At 35.4% G+C, this 22,317-nt stretch overlaps 1 protein-coding gene across 4 annotated transcripts; it reads left to right on the top strand.

The window, feature by feature from the left end:
* The first annotated feature begins 4,253 nt into the window (after positions 1 to 4,253).
* LOC132370461 (caspase-13) lies at positions 4,254 to 21,396 on the top strand. Of its 4 annotated transcripts, XR_009504586.1 has the most exons (10): positions 4,254 to 4,331; positions 8,099 to 8,353; positions 12,623 to 12,732; positions 13,529 to 13,702; positions 14,915 to 15,149; positions 15,992 to 16,135; positions 17,277 to 17,386; positions 18,933 to 19,036; positions 19,205 to 19,265; positions 20,814 to 21,396. XR_009504586.1 is itself a non-coding variant. In XM_059930499.1 (9 exons), the coding sequence occupies exons 1-8, from the start codon at positions 4,325 to 4,327 to the stop codon at positions 19,029 to 19,031; spliced, it is 1,134 nt and encodes a 377-aa protein (XP_059786482.1). In that variant the 5' UTR covers positions 4,254 to 4,324; the 3' UTR covers positions 19,032 to 19,036; positions 20,814 to 21,396. The 4 variants fall into 4 exon arrangements, 3 of the variants coding, with proteins under 3 accessions (XP_059786482.1, XP_059786483.1, XP_059786484.1); XM_059930499.1 differs by lacking the exon at positions 19,205 to 19,265; XM_059930501.1 differs by lacking the exon at positions 19,205 to 19,265 and having other exon boundaries at positions 4,272 to 4,331; positions 8,102 to 8,353.
* Positions 21,397 to 22,317: the final 921 nt, after the last annotated feature.

Raw genomic sequence — 22,317 nt, forward strand, 5'->3', positions numbered from 1 at the left:
TTTTCCAATTTGGATTCCTTTTATTTCTTTTTCTTCTCTGATTGCCATGGCTAGGACTTCCAAAATTATCTTGAATAAGAGTGGTGAGAGAGGACATCCTTGTCTTTTTCCTGATCTTAGAGGAAATGCTTTCAGTGTTTCACCATTGAGAATGATGTTTGCTATGGGTTTGTTGTCTATGGTCTTTATTATGTTAAGGTAGGTTCCCTCTATGCCCACTTTCTGAAGAGTTTTTATTATGGGTGTTGAATTCTGTCAAAAGCTTTTTCTGCATCTATTAAGATGACTGTATGGTTTTTCTTCTTTAATTTGTCAATATGGTGTATCACATTGATTGATTTGAGACAGAAGAATGAATAAGTGAGGTGGAACATACAATGTAAATAACTGCCAAGGCACAGAATAAAGAACAAAAAGAATGAAAAGAAATAAGGACAGTCTCAGAGACATCTATGACAACACTAAATGCACCGACATTCGAATTATAGTGGTCCCAGAAGAAGAAGAGAAAAAGAAACAGTCTGAGAAAATATTTAAAGAGATTATAGTACAAAACTTCCCTAATATGGGAAAGGAAATAGCCACCCAAGTTCAGCAAGTGCAGAGTCCAATGCAGGATAAACCCAAGGAGAAACATGCTGAGACACACATTAATCAAAATAACAAAAATAAAATTCAAAGAAAAAAATATTAAAAGCAGCAAGGAAAAAACAAAAAACAACATATAAAGGAATCCCCATAAGGTTATCAGCTGATTTTTCAGCAGACACTCTGCAGTCCAGAAGGAAGTGGCAAGATATACTTAAAGTGATGAAAGAGAAAATCCTACAACCAAGATTACTCTACCCAGCTAGGCTGTCACTCAGATTTGACAGAGAAATCAAAAGCTTTGCAGACAAGCAAAAGCTAAGAAAATTCAGCACCACCAAACCAGCTTTAAAACAAATGCTAAAGAAACTTCTCTAGGCTGGAAACACAAGAGAAGAAGAAGAAAAAGACCTACAAAAACAAAAACCCCACAGCAAAAACAAATGTTAATGGGAACATACATATCAATAATACCTTAAATGCTCCAACCAAAAGGCACAGACTGGATGAATGGATACCAAAATAATATCCATATATATGCTGTGTACAAGAATCCCACTTTGGACCCAGAGACACATACAGACTGAAAGTGAGGGGATGGAAAAAGATATTCCATGAAAATGGAAATCAAAAGAAAGCTGGAGTAGCAATACTCATATCAGATAAACTAGACTTTAAAATAAAGACTGTTATAAGAGACAAGGAAGGACACTACATAATGATCAAAGGATCAATCCAAGAAGAAGACATAAGAATTATAAATATTTATGCACCCAACATAGGAGCACTTCAATACATAAGGCAAATGTTAAGAGCCATAAAAGGGGAAATCTACAGTAACACAATACTAGTGGGGTTCTCTAACACCTGACTTACACCAATGGATTGATCATGCAGACAGAAAATAAATAAGGAAACAAAAACTTTTAATGACACAGTAGAGCAGATAGGCTTAATTGATATTTATAGGACATTCCATCCAAAAGCAACAGAATACACATTCTTCTGAAATGCACATGGAACATTCTCCAGGACTGATCACATGCTGGGCTGCAAAGTGAGCCTCAGTATATTTAAGAAAATTAAAAGAGTATCAAGCATCTTTTATGACCAAAACACAAGGAACTTAGGAATCCAGTACAAGAAAAAAACTTTAAGAAACAAAACACAAGGAGGGTAAACAATATGTTACTAAGCAACCAAAGGATCACTGAAGAAATCAAAGAGGAAATCAAATAAAAAAATACCTAGAGACAAATGAAAATGAAAGCACACTCACCCAAAACCTACTGGATGTGGCAAAAGCATTTCTAACAGGGAAGTTTATAGCAATACAATCTTACCTCAGGGAAAAAGAAAAATCACAAATAAACAACCTAACTTTACACCTGAAGCAACTAGAAGAAGAAGAACAAACAAAACCCAAAGTTAGTAGATGGAAAGAAATCATAAAAATCAGAGCAGAAATAAATGAAATAGAAACAAAGAACACAATAGAAAATATCAATGAAACTAAAAGCTGGTTCTTTGAAAAGATAAACAAAATTGATAAACCTTTAGCCAGACTCATCAAGAAAAAAAAAAAGAAAAGAAGAGGGCTCAAATCAATAAAATTAGAAATGAAAGAGGAGAAATTACAACTGACACTGCAGAAATACAAAGGATCATAAGGGACCACTACAAGCAACAATAAGCCAATAAAATGGACAACCTGGAAGAAATGGACAAATTCTTAGAAAGGTACAACCTTCAGAGACTGAACCAGGAAGAAACAGAAAATATAAAGAGACTGATTACAAGTAATGAAATTGAAACTGCAGTTAAAAACCTTCCAAGAAACAGAAGTCCAGGACCAGCTGGATTCACAGGTGAATTCTATCAAACATTTGGAGAAGAGCTAACACCGATCCTTCTCAAACTCTTCCAAAAAATTGCAGAGGAAGGAATACTCCCAAACTCATTCTACAAGGCCACCCTCACCCTGATACCAAAATCAGACAAATATATCACACTAAAAAGAAAATTACAGACCAATATTACTGATGAACATAGATGCAAAAATCCTCAACAAAATACTAGCAAACAGAATCTAACAACACATTACAAGGATCATACACCATGATCAAGTGAGATTTATCCCAGGGATACAAGGATTCTTCAATATACAGAGTAATTTGATTCAACTCTAGGTACATAGTAGTTTACAGTCTCATTGATAAGATGGGACAGTCAACAAACATAAAACAATCAGCAGACAGTACATGACACCCTATGAATAAATGCTAGGGTGACTTGTATGCAAAACAATGTCCCTGTGTGATGCACAAACAATGAGTTTGGGGTGAAATTTTCACTTAGCAAGGTTAGACTTAGGAAGAACTGGAAAAACTACTCTTTTACTTGCAAATATGAGCCTTTTCTAATTCTAACCCATTAAAAGTGAAGGTGAATTTCTGTCCTTTTTTTTTTTTTTTTTTTTTGGACTTGTCAAAAAGACACCTTTTTTTTTTTTTTTATTGGAGTATATATATATATTTTGGAGCATAGTTGATTTACGACATTGTGTTAGTGTCAGGTGTACAGCAAAGTGAATCAGGTGTACATATACATATATCCACTCTATTTTAGATTCTTTTCCCATCTAGGTTATTACAGAATATTGACTAGAGTACCCTGTGCTATACAGTAGGTCCTTATTAGTTGTCTATTTTATATATAGTAGTGTGTATATGTTAATCTCAATCTCCTAATTTATCCCTCCCACCCCCCTTCACCTTTGGTAACCATAAGTTTGTTTACTACTTCTGTGACTATTTCTGTTTTGTAAATAAGTTCATTTGTACCATTTTTTTTCAATTCCACATATAAGTGATACCATATGATATTTCTTTCTTGTCTGACTTACTTCACTTAGTATGATTTGCAGCAACATGGATGGACCTAGAATTTCTGACCTTTTCAAGACCTTCAAGTTGAGCATTTCAGAGTCTTTTTTTTTTTTCCTTTCACTAACCGTTCTTCTGGATATATATCTTTTGTACTATCACACAATCATTCTACTACAGCCTGAGACTGCTTCTATGGTCAGTCTTTGTTCAGAATATAACAAAAAGGGGAGGTGAATAGCCACCCTCAGTAAAAATTAAATGTTAAGGGAAGTTTAGGCAGTTAAAGAAAATCATGAAAGGAATGGAGACAAGGGTTCAGAACTTATTTCCAATAAAAGTGTAAGATGATAGGGAGATGGAGAAGGTATAATACCGCCATGATCAGCACAGTTAAAACAGGAAACTAAAGTTATTTGGGTAATCCTTATCCGGAAATGAAAGGGAACTTGTTAGTTTTAACTTCTTCATGATTTGCACTTGTAGCTGAGCAAAGGAGAAATACTGAGAGATCAGAAGCAGAAGGACAGAGAGAACGAGGTGTGGAGTAATGAGGAAAGAAAAAGAAAAGGAGGGAAAAAACAGTCAGAGGTTCCAACATAGGTTGGAAAATGTTTTGTCAATTCAATTTTTTTCTTCCAAAAAGAAGAAATAATTCTTCCCAAAGGATTGGGAAATCCATTTGCTGACTACAGGGAACTTCCTGACAGTGAACGCAGAAGTTCTGAGCAGCAGTTTCCCAATCTATGATTAGGAGTCCCCGCCCCCTGAATGGAGGAAGTGTCCAGTAACTTTCATTTTCAAGCCTGTGCTCTTCTCGAGGTATCAGGAAGGGACTACGGTTGTTACATATGGCTGGTGAGTAAGGGTCCTTTCCTAGCTGAGGGTCAGGAACCTGGGTCTTAGAAAACACTTATTAATTGCTTTGTGACAGGAAGAAATATACAAAAGGGAAATGAGCCAATCCTGTGCAAGCTAAATTCTCCTTATTAGCTCTGTGTAACTTGAACTGGGGGGCACTGCCTTGGAGACACTGAAGGAGAGTATGGTGTCCAGATTATCTCAGAGCCAGGAAGAAGTTATTTCCTTTTTTGAAGCTCCTGGTAATCAAAGTGAAGGGTGGATAAAGGCAAATATAGTAAGTTATTTATGGTGAGAAAACTCTGAAAATTCCTAAATGCACTCTGAAATCTTCTCAGCTTCCTCTTGATTCCATAAAATTGTCCCCATAATCAGATAAGTGAGTCTTTGAATTCCCACCCCCCCTTGCTATATCCTATATTGAATTATGCTCTTTGTCTTTATAAAGTAACTACATTTTCCCCCCTTTCTAACTACTCTAGCACAGTATTTCTTGGATTGCTATCACAGTTTTTAACTGGTCTCCCTCTCTCCAGGATTTAACCCTCCTATCCATCCTGCATACTGTTTTCAGGTCACACATCTTACACACAGAAACTGGAAAGCATAAGAGATGGAATCATTGGCTATTTATGCAGCTAGTATTCCGGTGTATCATATCACTTCTTTTTGAATTTAGAATTTTATTTAATTTATTTTTTTTATATAGCAGGTTCTTATTAGTTATCCATTTTATACATGTTAGTGTATATATCACTTCTTTGGCTTCATTTTCTTCATTTGAAAAGGAAGAGGTTCAACTAGATCAGTGGTTTCTAAACCTTACAACAAATCTAAATAATCTGTAGACATTAACAAACTTAGATTATTTCCCCCTTCATAACCCCAAATTACTCAACCATGGATAGACCATAAACATTTATAATCTTTTAAAGATCTACAAATGATTCTTATGTAGCTGGACTAAGTTTGTCTGCAGATTAGCATTGTTAGGAAAGATGATCAGATCCTTATCTTTCAGTTCTTACCTTCTAGGTATTTACAAATGCAATTTTCTTACTCAGGAACATACAATGGCTCTGTATTGCCTTTTAAAAAATGTCTGAACTTGTCAGACAGGTTTTCCTACCTTTCAAAATATATTTATTCACTTTACCATTAATCTCTCTAAAGCATGATTTCAGCTTCATTAACAAACATTTACTTGCATTCCCCCCACTCATACTTTCTTGCTATTGTGTTTCTTTATTTCTTTCATTTTCCCTGTAGTGTAATTCTTTCCAGGGTTTCTGTCTCATCTCACACATTTAATTTAAGCTCCTAAAATGTAAGGGCTGACTGTTTTCTTATCTTCTTCATGACGCTCATACAGCATTTGACTGGGGAGTAGTACGTTAAATTCACACTCATGGCTTCCTTTTTAGCTAGGCAGGATGACCTTACTTGTTATTGAATTGGAATCAGGGAATCATTAGATAATAGATATGATAAACTGAAAAGCAGTAGACAAAACAAGTAAAGTGACTCAATAAACATAAACTAATGAGTTTGGTTGCCATTGTTAACTAATTAACAACTATAAGGAAAAAAATGCTAGCTTAGGGAGAAACAAGTTTCTCTGGGAGCATATTGCTCTGACACTCAGTCTAACCTTAAGCATCAAGGAGAATTTCCTAAAGAAAATGGCATGTCATCTGAGACCTGAAGATAAACAGGAAGCAGTTGAGAAATAGAAAGGAATGTTGGGTGTGAGAAACTGTACATATAATGATCCCTAAGTCAAGGCTTTGTAGAATCTGAAAGAAAGGCAAAGTGTTTAAAATGTAATGAGCAAGGTGGGTATAGTAGCAGAGGATGAGGCTGAATGAGAAGACCTAGATTAGATTAAGCTGAGACATTTCATGGTTACGTCTAGATTTTTAGAACACTGACTTTGCTTCATTGTGAAGAACAGATTAGAAGGGGACAAGAGTAGATTTATCAGACTCTTAGAGTAATTAAACAAGAAAGGATGTTGGCCTGAACTAGAGTATCAAACAGTTAGAAAGGGAGAAGTAGTCAGATTCTGCAAATATTTAGCACATAAAATCAATACAGTTTGAAGTGAGATGGAAAATAAGATATAAAGAAAGCAGAAGAGGTTCAGTATCACCAGCTTTTACTGAGTTGGTGCACTTGACTGTAAGATACCATTAACTAGTACATATAGGGAAGGAAGCAGGTGATGAAAAATGAGCAGTTCAGCTTTTAAAAGTTGAGTTTAATGAGTTTGTGGGATACAGAGAAGGGATGAATATATGAGCCTCAATTTTGGGATCCACCTTTGGGCTGAATCTATAAATTCAGGGATAATTTATTTATTATTTAAAGCTAATAACTGAAGCCATGAGAATGTGTAGATAATAAGAGGATGTAAAGTAAAAACTCTTCGGTTTTATTGTTTACCATATTTCTCCCAGTACCACTTATTCAGTCAACACTCAACCTTGTTGAAGGAAGAAATAAATAAAATAGAAACCCAGAATTCAGTCAGAGTAAATATTTCATAGATTAACCTGCATGTTGTTCATAATTCTTCAATCTCTCTGTTCTGACATGTGTATACTCTAGTGTAAGACCAGTGTTTCTGCCACCTTTTCTAAGAAGAAGCATTTTGTGACCTCATCTGCAGAAATTTACCCAGTCTTTTCTGAGTCCCTGAATCACTTTCTATTCTCTTAAGTAACTCTTCACCAAGTATCATGTAAAGTAGTTTGATGATTTAAGAGTGGGGACTAGATTCTGAACCCCTGAGTTTGAATCCCTTCCTACCCTCTTACTAAACATGGTGTACTATTCACACAATTTGGATCAAATATTTAACTAACTTCTCTGTGTCTGTTTCCTTTACTATATAATAGAAATATTAATATATATGTTACATGGAATTTTTATTAACTTTAACTGATAAGATTCACATGAAGCACTTGAGACCAATGGGGCCTCAATGAAAATCAACTATTATTACTGAAGCTGTGCTATGTTTAACTTTATAGAATATGGTATAAGAACAGAATTTGAATACTAATTTGTGTGATCTGGGCATTTTATTTAAATGATCTGTAAAATAGGGAAAATATTAACCATCTCATTGGATTATTGTGAGGGTCCATCATATTAATATTTATAAAGTATTTAGTACAGAGTCTTGTAAATAATAATAATATTGTGTATTGCTTTATATGTATTTCTTTTTTAATCCTAAATGCATAATAGATGTTAGCTATTATTAAATGAACTGATATTGGGTAACTTTTTATTCATGCCTTGTAATGTCCATGTTTCTTTCTCATAATAGTTGCCCAATGAACATTTATTGAAAGAATACTGCAAGATAACATGAACAATGAGGCTGGTGCTTCTGGGGCAAAGTTTTTGTTCAATGTCTTGGTGCATTTTTTTAGAATATGTCATTTTGTGTTAAGACTATCTTTATATCTAGATGGACTTTATAACTGTCATTGTCGATTTAATTAAGTATTGATGAGATACCCTGCCTTTCCATGCACTATCCATTCAAATAATACCTGTGGTATTACAATAAAATACTTATTAATTTGACTTCCTTATTCACCCACAAAAATTCTAATTATCCCAGACAGTAATATATTAACCTGGTGTCATATTGATCTACCATATTGAAAGATCAGTCATCAGATTATTTTCAATTCTGAATTTTTTATTGAGACAAGATCAAGTCAAAGGAAGTTTTGTATTTCTGACAGAAGACACACGCAACAAAAACCCACTTAAGATTTTGGAATCTGTGGGCAAAGAGCTCATTACTGGCGTTTTGGATGACTTGGTGGGAAAAAATGTCCTGAAATTGGAGGAAGAGGAGAAGAAAAAAATTTATGATGCCAAGCTTGAAGACAAGGCGCGGGTCTTGGTGGACTCTATGCGACAGAAACGCCATGAGGCAGGTCAAATCTTTGTTCAAACCTTCCTAAACATAGAAAAAAATTCCACCAGTATAAAAGGTAAGACTGGAATTGTTTTCAAGGGATATCTTAAATTTTTCAGATCTACTTGCCTCCAAGGCAGCTCCACTGTCCTCTAAGTCCCCCATCCTCCTATTACTAAAGTATAATTTTCACTAAACCTATCATTGTCCTTTTAGAGGCCACCTTGTCATTTGTGGGAGGGCATCTAATTTCCAATTAGTTTAGAAGTTGAGTCCTTGTGTTTAGGTTGATCATAGAGATAGCTAATTGCAGAGACTTTGTAGTAAGGGATACCTGGAGCTGAACTCACATTTCTCTCACTTTGGACACTATGTGACTTCATTCAAGTTTCTTAACCTCCCTAAGCATCAGTATGAGCATCTGTGAAGTGGGGACAATTTCAGTCTCTTCATCACAGGCTTTGTAAAGCTAGGAACATAATGGCAGGCACAGACTGATAATTCCTAATATTTTAGCTCCCATCTGAAACTCTCCTCTGAACTCCAGATATATTTAGCTCTAGCTGCATATTCAACATTTCCACTTGAATGTTCCACTGGCTTCACAAAGCTAAGATATATAAAATGAAACTCTTTATTCTCCGCATCAAATCTATTACACTTCTATCCCCTGTCTATCTCATTAGACAAGACTATAATCCACTGAGTTTCTTAATCCAGATCACAACTGTTTTCTTCACCAATGAATAATAGCTCTTAGCATGCCAGAGACATAGCAGGCATGTAATGAATATAGGATGAATAGGCAAATGAAGAAAATGCATGTAATAAATATTAGTTATCAGAATTATTCTTTAGCTTATAATATTTAAATGTTTACTGTGCTTACTCATTTCTGTGAGTTACAAAATATGATCAGGAGAATACTTATTCAATATAAACTGTCCAATATATTAACATCTTTCAAAACTTCACTTTAATTGAATTATGAATATTACTAGAGTCTAAATATCCTCAGATCCAAGTTCACCAGTGATGGACTCAATTTGGTATAGAGTTTAACCTAAAATTTCAGCCTGAATACTAGAGTTTATCAATAATAATAAGCAATAATAAACAAAATGCAACATAACTGTAGAGACCTCACTATAGCAAATAAGCTTTTTCAATAATCCCTTCTCTATGGAGAAGGGACACTCCCACCAGCAGGAAGTACACACTAGTCTAATAGATGTCCAAGATTGTGGCTTAGTCTATGTTATCATTAACATTTAAATTGGTCCTTGTGCAGGTTTATTACTTTCTCTTAAACCTGGGATGGGATAAAAACAATTTGGATTTAAAAACAAAATCAGAGAACAGACTTGTGGTTGCCAAGGGGGAGGGGTGTGGGCGAGGGATAGATTGGGAGTTTGAGGTAAGCAGATGCAAATTATTACATATATAATGGATAAACAACAAGGTCCTACTGTATAGCACAGGAAACTATATTCAGTATCCTAAAATAAGCCATAAAGGAATAGAATAGAATAGAATAGAATAGAATAAATTTTAAAAAGATCAGAGATAATTCAACAAATGGGAATCAAAATTGAAATAAGGGGAACTTCAAAATGATTTTAGCAACCCCAGGAACCAGAATGAACCTTAAACTGAAATAACCTATCCCATCAGCAGAGTCTGTGGCAGGCAGGAGGCAGGTATAGATAGTTTCATGAAGTATCCAGTAGCCCCCTGAGTTCTACTGTACATGGAACCTCCAGAGGAATCTCAGGACACCTCGAGTATACTGGCCCAGGAGACCAGGAAGCTTGGTGAGTAGGGCTATTAGAATATGTAAAAGCCCTAGCCAGGCCTTTTGGGCATGGATATAATTCAGAGGGTTCTTAATGAGGTACTGAGGAAATGGAGTGGGGGATAGGAAGAACCTAAGCTATTTGTTTCAATTATTTAGCAGTATATGTGCATACTATGTGCCAAGCATTGTTATTTAGTCAGAGAGATAATTACTCAAATTCCTACTTGCCAAGGGAGAAGGACTTGTCTTATCTAATATCAATATCTTTAGTTTTGTTTCAGTTTAAGGGGTTTCTTGAGCATTTCATTAGGTAACAGATAAAACTCAGATATTAAAGTTTTTATCTAAACTGCTAATTTTCGTATTTCTTTTTTCTGCGCTGTCAGGCCCATGGGTACTCCTTTTGAACAGCAGGCTACACTATATTTATTACATTGTAATGAAATGATTCATTTTCATGCTAATTTTACTATTAGACATAAGATAGTCTAATTTTCAGTTTTATCTGTAAATACCGTATCTATATATAGACATATAATTGTCATTAGGAGATGACATTTATTAAATTCAAGAGTACACCAAACCTTTAAATGACCTGGAAACAGGAGACTTTCAATGACAAAACATACCCTCTGACAAGGGACTATCCCAGGATCCTGGACTTCTTCACATTGGCAGAATCTTCTGGAGTAGGAAAGGAGAGTATGTGTCAGTACTTTATCTACAGAAATAAATAAGACAGTTTGGTAGCCTTAAAGACATACCATGTGCTGCATCTCCAGAGCTTACATTTTTTGCACACTTTTTAGAAAGACATTTATAAAAAAAATATTATTTAAAAACTAATGGAAACAAGTGAAATGGAAAAAATTATAAAGTTTAAAAACTGAAAAATTTACAGAAGATAATATTGCCTTTCTAATTAAAATAAAATAAAATAAGAGACTGTCTTGGTTCGTTCATGTAAATGAACATAAAAGTTTATTACTTTCATAAACAAAAACCTTGTTATGTTAGGTCTTGACAAACCTCTTCTGATTTTTGTTTATGAGGAATCTCTTCCTTCCCTCTCCAAGGGAGGGCTCTGGACTTTCCCAGTCTCTTGCACAATCTTAGTCAAATGAGGTCAAACAGTTTGAGAAAATATTACATTTCTCAAGGGATTAGGTCAGGATGAGTCAGAAACAAACTTTTCCAACAAGGAGAAGTTATTTCCTCACGTTTTAAAACATGGGTTGAAAATTTAGGACTGGTTATTCAGCACTTTGGAGGCAAGGACATTCAGAGTAATGTAGAATCTCTGACAAAAAAATTGTCCCTTCGACACTGGATTCAATACTATGATTAATGTATAGCATTTCTCCTTTAAATAGCTGACTTCACAACTTGGTGAATCATTGAAGCCTAGCTCCTCTGGAAAGGTTAAGAATTCACGCTGAGGTTGCTGAAAAAATAATACCTGGATGGTACAGGATGTAGGATTCTATTAAGTATTTGAGTGTGTATGTGTCTGTGTTTGTTGTGTGAATTAGGAGTGGACTTGGGATGTAACATTACCCAATATGATAGCTACTGGGCACACGTGGCTTTTAAGTGCATAAATTGTGGCTAGTAACAGGTTAAAATGATACTATTTTGGATATATTATGTTAAACAAAATATATTATTAAATTAATTGATTCTGTCTATTTTTATTCAATGTGGACATTAGAAAATTTTAAATTGCAGTGCCCTCCCCACCCACAGCTGAGGTCAAGTCAGGAAAGAGCAACAGGCATCTAAAAGCACAAGAAGGCAGAACCTGTGAGATCTGACCTCAGCTCCATCCCCAAGAAGTCAAGTGGTCCACCCCCTGAGGGACAGACCCCAACAGACTCCTGCCCACCAGTTTTTTCTCCAATGTGCATAGATCAGATCGGGATGAAGGGAGGAGGCAAGACTCTATCACAACCTATGTGTTTGGGGTCAGGTGTCCCCCAACAGGTTTGTCTGTGTTTGCACCTTGTCCTGTGTCTGAGGTGCTGTGGCTGTATCCTCCTCCTGCCCTGGGACATTTGTATTTCCTGGCTTTGTAATAAGTGCTGCATACTCTCAAAAAAAAAAAAAAGTGACTCAATGTGAGTGTGACTCAATTTTATTTCTAGTAGATAGCACTCTGATAAATATTTACTAAATGTACTCTTGCTCAGAGACAATAGAAAGTCCACACAGATGAGCAATACCCTAGAGTAAAACCACTGGAAAAATCAAACTGTTTTGGTGAGTAAGGGAAGGCTAACTTTGACCTTAAATCATTAAGGTGTCTCCTTCATAATATCAGAATCTATTATTGTATTTTTGAGTGGATCTGCTTTTCCTACCAAGGATTTCTCCCTTCTTTCCCAGTCATAATACATCTGTCTCCTCACACACAGGTTAGATTCAACTATAACCCAACATGTTAAAAATCCTTTTTCCCAGGATATCCCTTTTCTGTCAGTTTTCTTAGGTGATAACTGGGTCACAGAGTCAGATATCACAATTTATATTATGCGATGTATCCTGCAGCTCCTGAGGAAATCGTGACTGGACCAGATGAGTCAGCAGAAACTACAGATACCCTCAAGCTTTGCCCTCATGAAGAATTTCTTAAACTGTGTAAAGAAAGGGCTGAAGAGGTACTGTGCTCTGTACATGAAAGAAAGAAAGAGAGAAAAACAATTGCTTTCACTAATGACACAATTTCTTAAAGCATTAGTTACAGAGTGGCAGGGTGGGGACAGTGGATTCCTTTTTCATAGATGCTTTGGGAAGGAGGAAATCACATGGCTTCACACAGATTCTAATTCTCTTTCAACCCTATGACAAAATACAAGTCTCTCACTTTTTTCATTTATTTGTTGTCCTATATATTTGGGATTTATTAGAATTTTAGCTGTAGTCATAGAATCAAAATATTTATAAGATAACATGGCTGAGTAGTAATTGTTTGCATTCCAGTTAAAAATTATTAACACCTGCAAAACATTATAAGTTAAAATAGTACCAAAATAATGTTACCCAAGGCAAAGGATCTTTGGTGTATTTATTTTTAGCTGGAGTCAATGGCAAATATCTCCTGGTTTTTATGAAATTTGATCAGAGCCTTGATTGTTAAGAAAGATTTGACTAGGTGGAGAAGAAAGAGGAGAAGGAGAAGGTAGGAATTGTTCTAGTCTCCTGAAGATTCTCGAGTAACCATCACAAATATGATCTGGATCATTGTCTGGGCTTTTGAAAAATAATTCCCTTCCAATTTGTACTTCTTTCTATTGTCAATTCAATCCATTACTAAAAGAGAGGAAGATAGTGTATTCTGGTACAGGATAAGAGAGAGGACAGCTATGCAAGCCCTTAAAAGCAACAGTGATTGGTGTATGAGGGTTTAGGAGAGATTTAGGTAAATCAAACTCACTGCATATCAATTTCCTTCAGGTCTATCCAATAAAGGAGATAAAGTCCCGCACTCGTCTGGCTCTCATCATATGCAATACAGAGTTTGATCATCTCCCTCTCAGGAATGGGGCTGCCCATGACATCATGGGAATGAAGGGGCTGCTTGAGGGCCTTGGCTACAGTGTGGATGTGGAAGAGAAACTCACAGCCAGGGTAAGGGCCCCTCACCCACCCCAAACACATACATATTCAACACATATTTTCCTACTAACAAATGAACATTATAATATTAAGCAAATAACTTTAACAACCATAGGTCTCATTTGTGTGTGTTGTGTGTGTGTGTGTGTATCTAAGTGTGTGAATGTGTGTTATAAAATAAAAATATTAAGACAGGTGAAATCTATGTTTCTTTAGAGCTTCAAATATCCTCAGTTCCATAAAACTGTACAAAAAGTGGTTGGCATATGTACCCACACAATTCTTAATTCTGAAGTGGGATGATTGAGATTCAGCCCCAATATTTCCCAGAAAATTCTGGAGTAATGAATGTTAGCAGGAGTGTGATCACCATATAAATACTGAATCCTGACTGTCCCAGGAGCTATTTTGGCATTGGGGATGGGTCTGTAAATGAGACAGAAGGTTCCAAGCTCACTTGATCTAGGTTCACTTGGTGGGGGTTGATCAAACTATAAGCAAAACAGAACATTTCAGAGATTTGATGTATCTGTGTGTCTCTAAGATTGAAAAGAAGTGAAAAGGAAATGAAAAGGAAAAAGGAAACATAAGAACAAATTGGTGAGTGGGGAGTAATAATGTTTGATGGGGTGGCCAAGAAAGACATTTTGAGGAGGTAATATGGGATCTGACACATGACTATCAGAGACAAGATAGCTCTGGAAAGATGTGAATGAAATATATTCCAAGGAGGCATGACTACAAGTGAAAAGTCTGAACCTAATATGAAACTGGCACTTGAAAAGTACAGAAAGACCAGTGTGACTAGAGCCTAGAGGAGGAGGAAGGATGTCAGAAGGGAGAAGTATACTTATGTCAGAAGTTTTATTTTATTCTAAGTATGGTGGGGAGTGCCTTAGAAAGGAAGTGGTATGATACATTTATTATTCAAGGTTTTTATTAAGTAACGAGAGAAAATACAGAGATGAAAATGAAAGTATATAGCGACAATAAGCAAATGTAAAATGTATTAAGAGGACAGGTTATATAATGTCAGAAGGAACAAAAAGTTGAACCCATTGATCCATTATAGAAATAAAAATAAAACTATCATCAAGCAACCATTATGTAAAGCCACCATGACTGGAACGTTACAGATGTTTCTTATACTGATCATGATAAATAGGAGGTCAGTTTAATTTTAATGCTTGTCCTGTTAAAGTAAGACTTTGCAGTCTTTTTCAGGATATGGAATCAGTGCTGTGCAGATTTGCTGCCCGTGAAGAGCACAAATCTTCAGACAGCACATTCTTGGTGTTCATGTCTCATGGCATCCTGGATGGGATCTGTGGGACTATGCATAGTGATGAAAAACGAGATGTGCTACCTTATGACACCATCTTCCGGATATTCAACAACCGCAATTGCCTCAGTCTAAAGGACAAACCTAAGGTCATCATTGTCCAGGCCTGTAGAGGTGGTGAGTTCTGAGATGAAAAATCCAAAAGTCATAAAGGTGTTTGCAGAGGATTGTAGTCTGTTTTATTTCTAAGGGAAATAATCTTAAACCCCATCCAATGCAAATAAACTAAATTGAATTATTAGGAAATTCCATTTAGGGGGCTGGTATCATGAGACTTTGTTTTGTTAGCTGAGAAATTTCTGTTCAATTTGATTCAAGGTAAGTGGTGAAGGAGATCACCAGAATTCTCAAATCAAAGTTAAACAAAAATATTCCAACCTTGGAATGAAATCATTTTAATGACAACTTTACTTGTAAATGTTTTACAGACATTTTGACATTCTCTGGCTTGAGAATAATTTCATTTGAAAGTCAGGCTATTATGTAATAGCATTATCTTTTTTTCCCCCCTCATATATTATTGAAAGGGAAATGAATAAGGAGATGAGGGAAACTGGGATTGCAGTGACATTTTTCTTTGCTTTTTTTTCCTGACTCCCAGTTCCCTTTTAGCTTTTTGGAACAGTGTTTGAAGATGAAAAGCCAAAATAATTTAGCTATAAAATGATAACTATGCTCTGAAATTATGCAGATAAGGCTTTAACTTCTTTGTTATTCTCAACAAGTGGGTTCTTCCAGTTCTACCATGCTGTCACTATTAATTGGCATGTTGCTCAACAACACAAGAAAAAGGCAAACTGTTATATGTGAGGTGGAGATGCACCTGTATGTGTGTATGTGTGTGTGCACATGTGTGTGTGAAACTGGTTAGAATAAACATTGTAAAAGAATGAGGTGGGCAATTGTAATAGTCATACTGAGGGAGACACACAGTGTGTAGGAAATTGATGTCTCTACAGCAAATCGTGGGGAATTGTGGGTCAGTGACTCTCCAGCAGCCTTGGCAGACAGCTCTTCACAGTCGCCTGAGAACCTGGAGGAGGATGCCATTTACAAGACCCATGTGGAGAAGGACTTCATTGCTTTCTGCTCCTCAACCCCACGTATGTGTCTTTCAGTTGCAGACATGGATTTGTGGGTCTGAGGCTACCTCTGAATGATTCTAAAAAATCAAGATAAGCTCTGAGCAGCAATGATTTGATGCAAATTTTGAATGCTGTCAATATATTTTACTTATTCTTCACTTTTAAAGATTGACTTTTATTATATGTTGCACTTTACAGACAAAGGTACAGTAACCATTAAAACAACCTAATACAAGAAAATCTCTTTACCATCACACTAATTAAAAACAAATGATTGATTCAGTTTTCTATTAAATCTATTTAACATTTTGAGTAGAGTTTTTATGGATCTAGGGACTGACAGACATTTCTCAAAAATTATCAACTCCAAGCCATTTTCTCCATATTTCCCATCTGGTACTATTTAGAGTGGTATCCCAGCAAGAAGGTGGATGCCCTTTTAAAGAAAGAAGAAAATGATACAATGGGACTTAGTAGGCCTACTATTAGGGGAACAGTATCTAGTCCTTGAACTCTAGGTAATCATCTTGAGAAGCCTTATATCTGAGGTTTCTAATTTACATATTTTTAAGTACTTTTACCACTTTATGGAGGTATAATTAACATACAAAAAGCCACACATATTTAATGTATACAGTTTAATGAGTTTGGAGATAAGTATATAGCTGTGAAATTATTACCACTATCTATACCAAAAACATTTCCCTTCCCTCCAAAAGTTTCATTAGATCTTTTCATTTATTTTGCTCACTATATTGTGAAAGACATCATGGTATATAATCTGTAAACAATCACCTATGTGAACATGGGGACATTTTTTAATCCTTCTGAGCTTCTATTTTTCCTCTGTAAAATGGAATAATTACAATTATCTCTCAAGCCTCCTTTAAAAGCCAAATGAATAAGCATAAGTCCCATAATAGAAAGTCAATCCCCAAAATACAAGGTAATCACTATGCAATGACCTGCAGTTTTGATGAGCTGCTTCTTTAGTTCATCTTCTTTATGGAAAATGAGTTAATGAAAGGTTGTAAGTTCTTCCCCTAAACATGTCAAGATAATTCCCAAGCTACGTTTTAAAAGACAAAAAATGTAAAAAAAAAAAAAAAAAAAATGGTGAAGGCCACAGCCCAAGACTTACCACTCCTTATTGTCATAGATAATGTGTCCTGGAGAGACATCACAAAAGGTTCTCTCTTCATTACTCAACTCATCACATGCTTCCAAAAATATTCCTGGCGCTGTCATCTAGAGGAAGTATTTAGGAAGGTAAGCTCCTCTCTCCTTTTCTAATCATGTATTTGCTCAGGAAGACTTTAGTATTATTTGCCTTTCAAGTGACAATGACAGATTTTTGTCAGGCAAACAAAAGTAGAGTGGTACTGGTTTCTGTAATCCATGTGTTTAAAATCTGATTTACAAAAAGACTATGTTAATGCACCACAACAGAAGATCAAAATAGAACAAAATATTATAACATGTGAGCTTGTGTGTTATGGGTTATAAGTTCTTAAAATTCAAAGAATGGAAAGTATTTTGGATTAATTTTCACTGCTTCATTTATTAAATAAATATATATTGGGTGGTCTACTTGGTAATGGGTTATATCTTCATGACACAGGGGTAAATGAGACATATGTGACATAAGGCTACCTAGAACTAACATTCTTGTGAGAGAGATGGATACTGAATAAGTAGTCCAACAACAACAATAAAAAATGTGTGATGCATGTTGTGATAGGATCCAGAAGAGAAAGTCCTAGGACACATGAAAGAGAATGTAGGAGAAAAATTCTTTGAATAGAGTGGCCCAGAAGGGAAGACTTGATACTTCTTCCCCAACTCAGGACATTCCTTATTTGCCCCTTCCTTCCTAATTTATTTTCCTCCAATAGCTCTTACTACCACCCACCCAGTATATATTTTGTTTGTTTATTATCTGTATTTACTCACTTGAATGCAAGCTCATGAAGGCAGGGATTTGTTCAACACTCAACATGCTGGAAGGGAGGAATTAATATTCATTGAATAAATAAATGTATGAATGAGTGAATAAATGCTGCTCCTTTTTTAGGGAGAAAAGTATTGGTATTAAGAACATGGGAAAGTGCGGTTATTTTTAAACTAAAACCATAGAGAACAGTAGCACTCCCATGGGAAAAGAAGGATATACCTTTAGTGAATTGGAGAAGATTGCATTGTAACCTGAGTCACAGTCTCTGTGAATAGGAACTTAGAAAGTTAAGTCCTATTGGATGAATAGGATTTAGACATTATACTGTCAAGGGAATTCCTCAGAAGAGATTAGAAATAGTGGATCTAGGTAAGTAAGATCTCATTGATCAGTCTACGGAAAAAGACTTCACAACTCAGCTTGATGGTGAATGTGAATATTGCTCATCATTCAGGCTTTAAGGACAAAATCCTGGGATTTTAACCTTATTGAATTGAGGTGTTAACCTTGTTAGAGTTTGAAGATAGAGGATCTCTGAGGTCCACTTCTCATGAACGAACATCAAGGGTTAATTAATCATCAGATCTGTAGATCAGAAGTATAAACTAGAAAAAAAATGCAGTTTGAAAAGACTTGAATTAGGCATGAGGTGTGTATTTTGAGATAAAGAGCATATTCTGACATTAGGTGTCATTTCTAAGAGGTAAGGTAGCAGTGACAGGGAATTAGAATGTCCAAGGGCTTGGTTCCATCAATCCTAGGAGCACCCTTCATTCCAAGAATTTTTCGGCTCATTGTGCAAAGCAATTTTTGAGAATGCATAAGAGGTATGTATCAGCCAGAACCTCTTTTTATTTTTAGGTACAAAAATCATTTGAAAAACCAAATGTTAAAGCCCAGATGCCCACCATTGAACGACTCTCCATGACAAGATATTTCTACCTCTTTCCTGGCAATTGAAAATAGTAAGTATCAAGAATTTTTGTTGACAGGCAAAATAAGTGGGACAGTGATATTAGTAGTGAGGTCCAATGACCAATGACAGCCTGTTGCTTTAGTGGTCAAATTAGTAAATTAGTATTCCTTTTTGATGTAGTTTGTTGATTAGTTGCTAATTTTTACTTTGTTTATATGCATCTGGATCCACCCCTACATCTCTACAATCATCAATCAATAAATCAATCAGCCAAGAAGGTAAGCCAAATCAAGACAGAAAGTAATAAACAATGAAAGACACAGCTAACAATTATTAGCATAGACATGTACCCATTCTTCCATTATTACTTATATTCATGTCTCTCTCTCTCTCTTTCTTTCTCTCTCTCTGTCTCTCTCTCTCTGGCACACACACACACACACACACACACACACACATTATTAGTTACCAAATATTGCCTCAGATTAAAAAAACAAACAGAAAAAGAGGTGACTGTAGAGAAAGCAGGACTGTGGTCCTCTGAGTGCAGGTGTCATATTACTGATACTGAAGTACCATTACCATACAGTATAAAATGCACCCTGGAAAAGTTTGTGTCAATGAAGACTCTGCTTCTCTGACTGTTCTCACAGTGTAGATCACAGAACATTCAGAGTCAGTTCTCAGATTCTTAATTACTGCTCAGAAACCCCTTCAATCACCCATATTAACACTTAAACAAAAATTTTTTGGTCAAATTATTTTAGAATGGGTTTATTGAGTTTAGACCCAACAATTATTTACTCACTCATAACAGCTTTATATCACACTATATTATAAGCATATTATTAATCTCCCTCTCAGAAACATAATTAAGATTATATTTTAGAGTAAATTTTATCTCAATTCTTGAAATATTTACCCACCATCTTCTACCCCTGGTTTCTGACACCCTGGCTACATAAATGCATAGATACTTCAGCAGAATAGCTTCTATTGCCTAATTAGTCCAATAGAACCACATTTGGGGATTGAATTATTTATTTGACTAATATTTATCAAGCACTTACTATGTTCCAAGTTCTGTTCTAGATGCTTGGAATGTACCAGTGAACAAAATAAATAGAGTCCTTGCTCTCAGAAAGCTCATACTCTAGTGAGTGGAGATGATAGACTCTAAATACACCAGCAAGTAAATATGTGTTAGAGAGTGGTAAGAGCTAAGAAGAAAAAATAAAAAGGGCTAAAGAGACACAAAAAGATGGATACTGTACTGTTATAAATAGATTACTCAGGAAAGGCTGCTTTGAAGTAATGAAATGATTTGAAATCAGAACAAAGAATGGATAGAGTAAGGGAGTGAACCTTATGCTTCTAGTGGGAAATGCATCCCAACACCAGAAATAGGAAGTACGGATGCCCTGAGGCAGATGTGTGCTTAAGATGTTTAAAGTACTTCAAGAAGGCAGCTGGCTAGAGAATAAGAGTGGGAAAAATGGCAGAGTAAAATTCAGAAAAATGGTGAGAAGCTCTTGATCACATGGGCCTTGGTGATCACATGGTAAATGTTTTAAAATATTTTATCCTAAGTGAGATAAGAAACCCTTCAAGAGCTTTTGAAGAGAGAAATGATATAATCTAACTTAGATTTTGCAAAGATCACTCTGAGTACTTTTTGATGAATAGACTACAAAGGTCACAGATAGAAGCCAAGGGAAATGGCAAAAGCATATGGAAGAAAATCAAAGAAGAATCACAGTAAGGGTTGGATTGAAGGCTTCCAGGGATTACTATCTTAACCTTCTGTTCTTTTTTCTCTTCTTCAGAAAATCACAGGAAGTTCAGCTGTTTCAACTTCAAGAAGCACTTTTACCAGTACAGAACACATGTTTAATCTTTTGTCTTTCAATGAAAATGAAAACAAATGAACTGGGTTGTTTTGGGTCTTCTAATAGAGAATAGACTTTCAGTTAAAATGGTGGATGGATGGAAATGAAGTGGAAGAAGCAAACTGGGTTTTCTAGTTTTATTTCATATAATATCTGCACTTCATTGAGTAAAGGGAACTGGTCATGACTTGCCCTCAGCAATAGGGTGAAAGGAGATGGTGCTCATCTGGAGACAAGAGCTGTAAATTGGTCAGCTCCTCCTTTATACACTCATCAAACCCCAGGCCTAGAATTGTGCAGAAGAAGTTTTCTAATATATTATTCAAACAATGTCATAGCTTGAGTACATTTTTTTCTTCAGTAAGTTATGATTTTAGCAAATTACACCTATGTATCTTTCTTCCTATCTATAAGTTAATTTACTTTCTTGTTGATTATTTTCTTTCCAGATTTCTGCATATTTCCAAGCTTCAGGAAAATTTTATTATTTAGCAAACATTCGGTTATTGTCTAAAATAAATTGGGCTTTTGATTCAAAATTGTGTAACTGAGTATGTTTGTATGGAAAGACAAATATTATTAAATAAAGAACAGCAAAGAGAGTGGAGAGTGTCAGCAATGGAAGAGGAGAATGTTAAAATTTCTGGAAGGGTGAATCTTGGTAGAAGAATTTTGGCAACATGGTCATCTGAGCTACTAAGTAAGGAGATGTACCACTTCTGTTACCTACACACAAAATGCTGAATAAATATTTTAGTACATGATGAACTGCATTAAAAAAATAAAAGGATTCTCTAGATGTCAAATACAACCATAATAGGTGATATTTATTATTGTATGTCAGGATTATTTTAAGGATTTTGATTGTTATAAGGGATTTTGTTTATATAAGTAGCTACTTTAACCCTCATAACAGCCCTATAAAGTAATCACTATCAATATTCCCATTTTACAGGTAAAGAAACAAAAGAAAATAGAGCTTAAATGATGTGCCCAAAGTCACACAGTTAGTAAGTGGCTGCACCAGGATTTGAAGGCAATCTTGCTCTCTCTGGAATCTGAATTATTAACCACTGTACCACCTTACATCTCCAAAGCAAGGAGAGACTGAAATTGTATGGGTTTGAATTGTAATTCAAACTTCAATTTAACTGAAGTTTGAATTGTAAGGTTAACTAACACTGCAAAGATTCATGATGTTTAGGTTTCTGGACTTCACTTGTCCATGTGGATACATGAGACACATCGCAAAGGTTCAAAAATATACAGGGAGAGACTTCATTCTCTGCCTACTGCATGATAATATTAGAAACCTAATAACATAAAGACTGCCACACATTTCCACATAGTTGGAAATAAAAACACACACAGATAGTATATACATATACAAACATAAATTATGAAATATACATAAACACATATAAAAAGAAGAAAGGAAAAA

This window comes from Balaenoptera ricei, chromosome 8 (genome assembly GCF_028023285.1).
Source record: "Balaenoptera ricei isolate mBalRic1 chromosome 8, mBalRic1.hap2, whole genome shotgun sequence".
NCBI lineage: Eukaryota > Metazoa > Chordata > Mammalia > Artiodactyla > Balaenopteridae > Balaenoptera > Balaenoptera ricei.

Coding starts and splice junctions, on each gene's coding strand:
- LOC132370461 (XM_059930499.1), top strand. Junction 12,733..13,528: donor GTAAAGAAAGGGCTGAAGAG/GTACTGTGCTCT, acceptor AATTTCCTTCAG/GTCTATCCAATAAAGGAGAT. Junction 17,387..18,932: donor TAGAGGAAGTATTTAGGAAG/GTAAGCTCCTCT, acceptor TTTTATTTTTAG/GTACAAAAATCATTTGAAAA.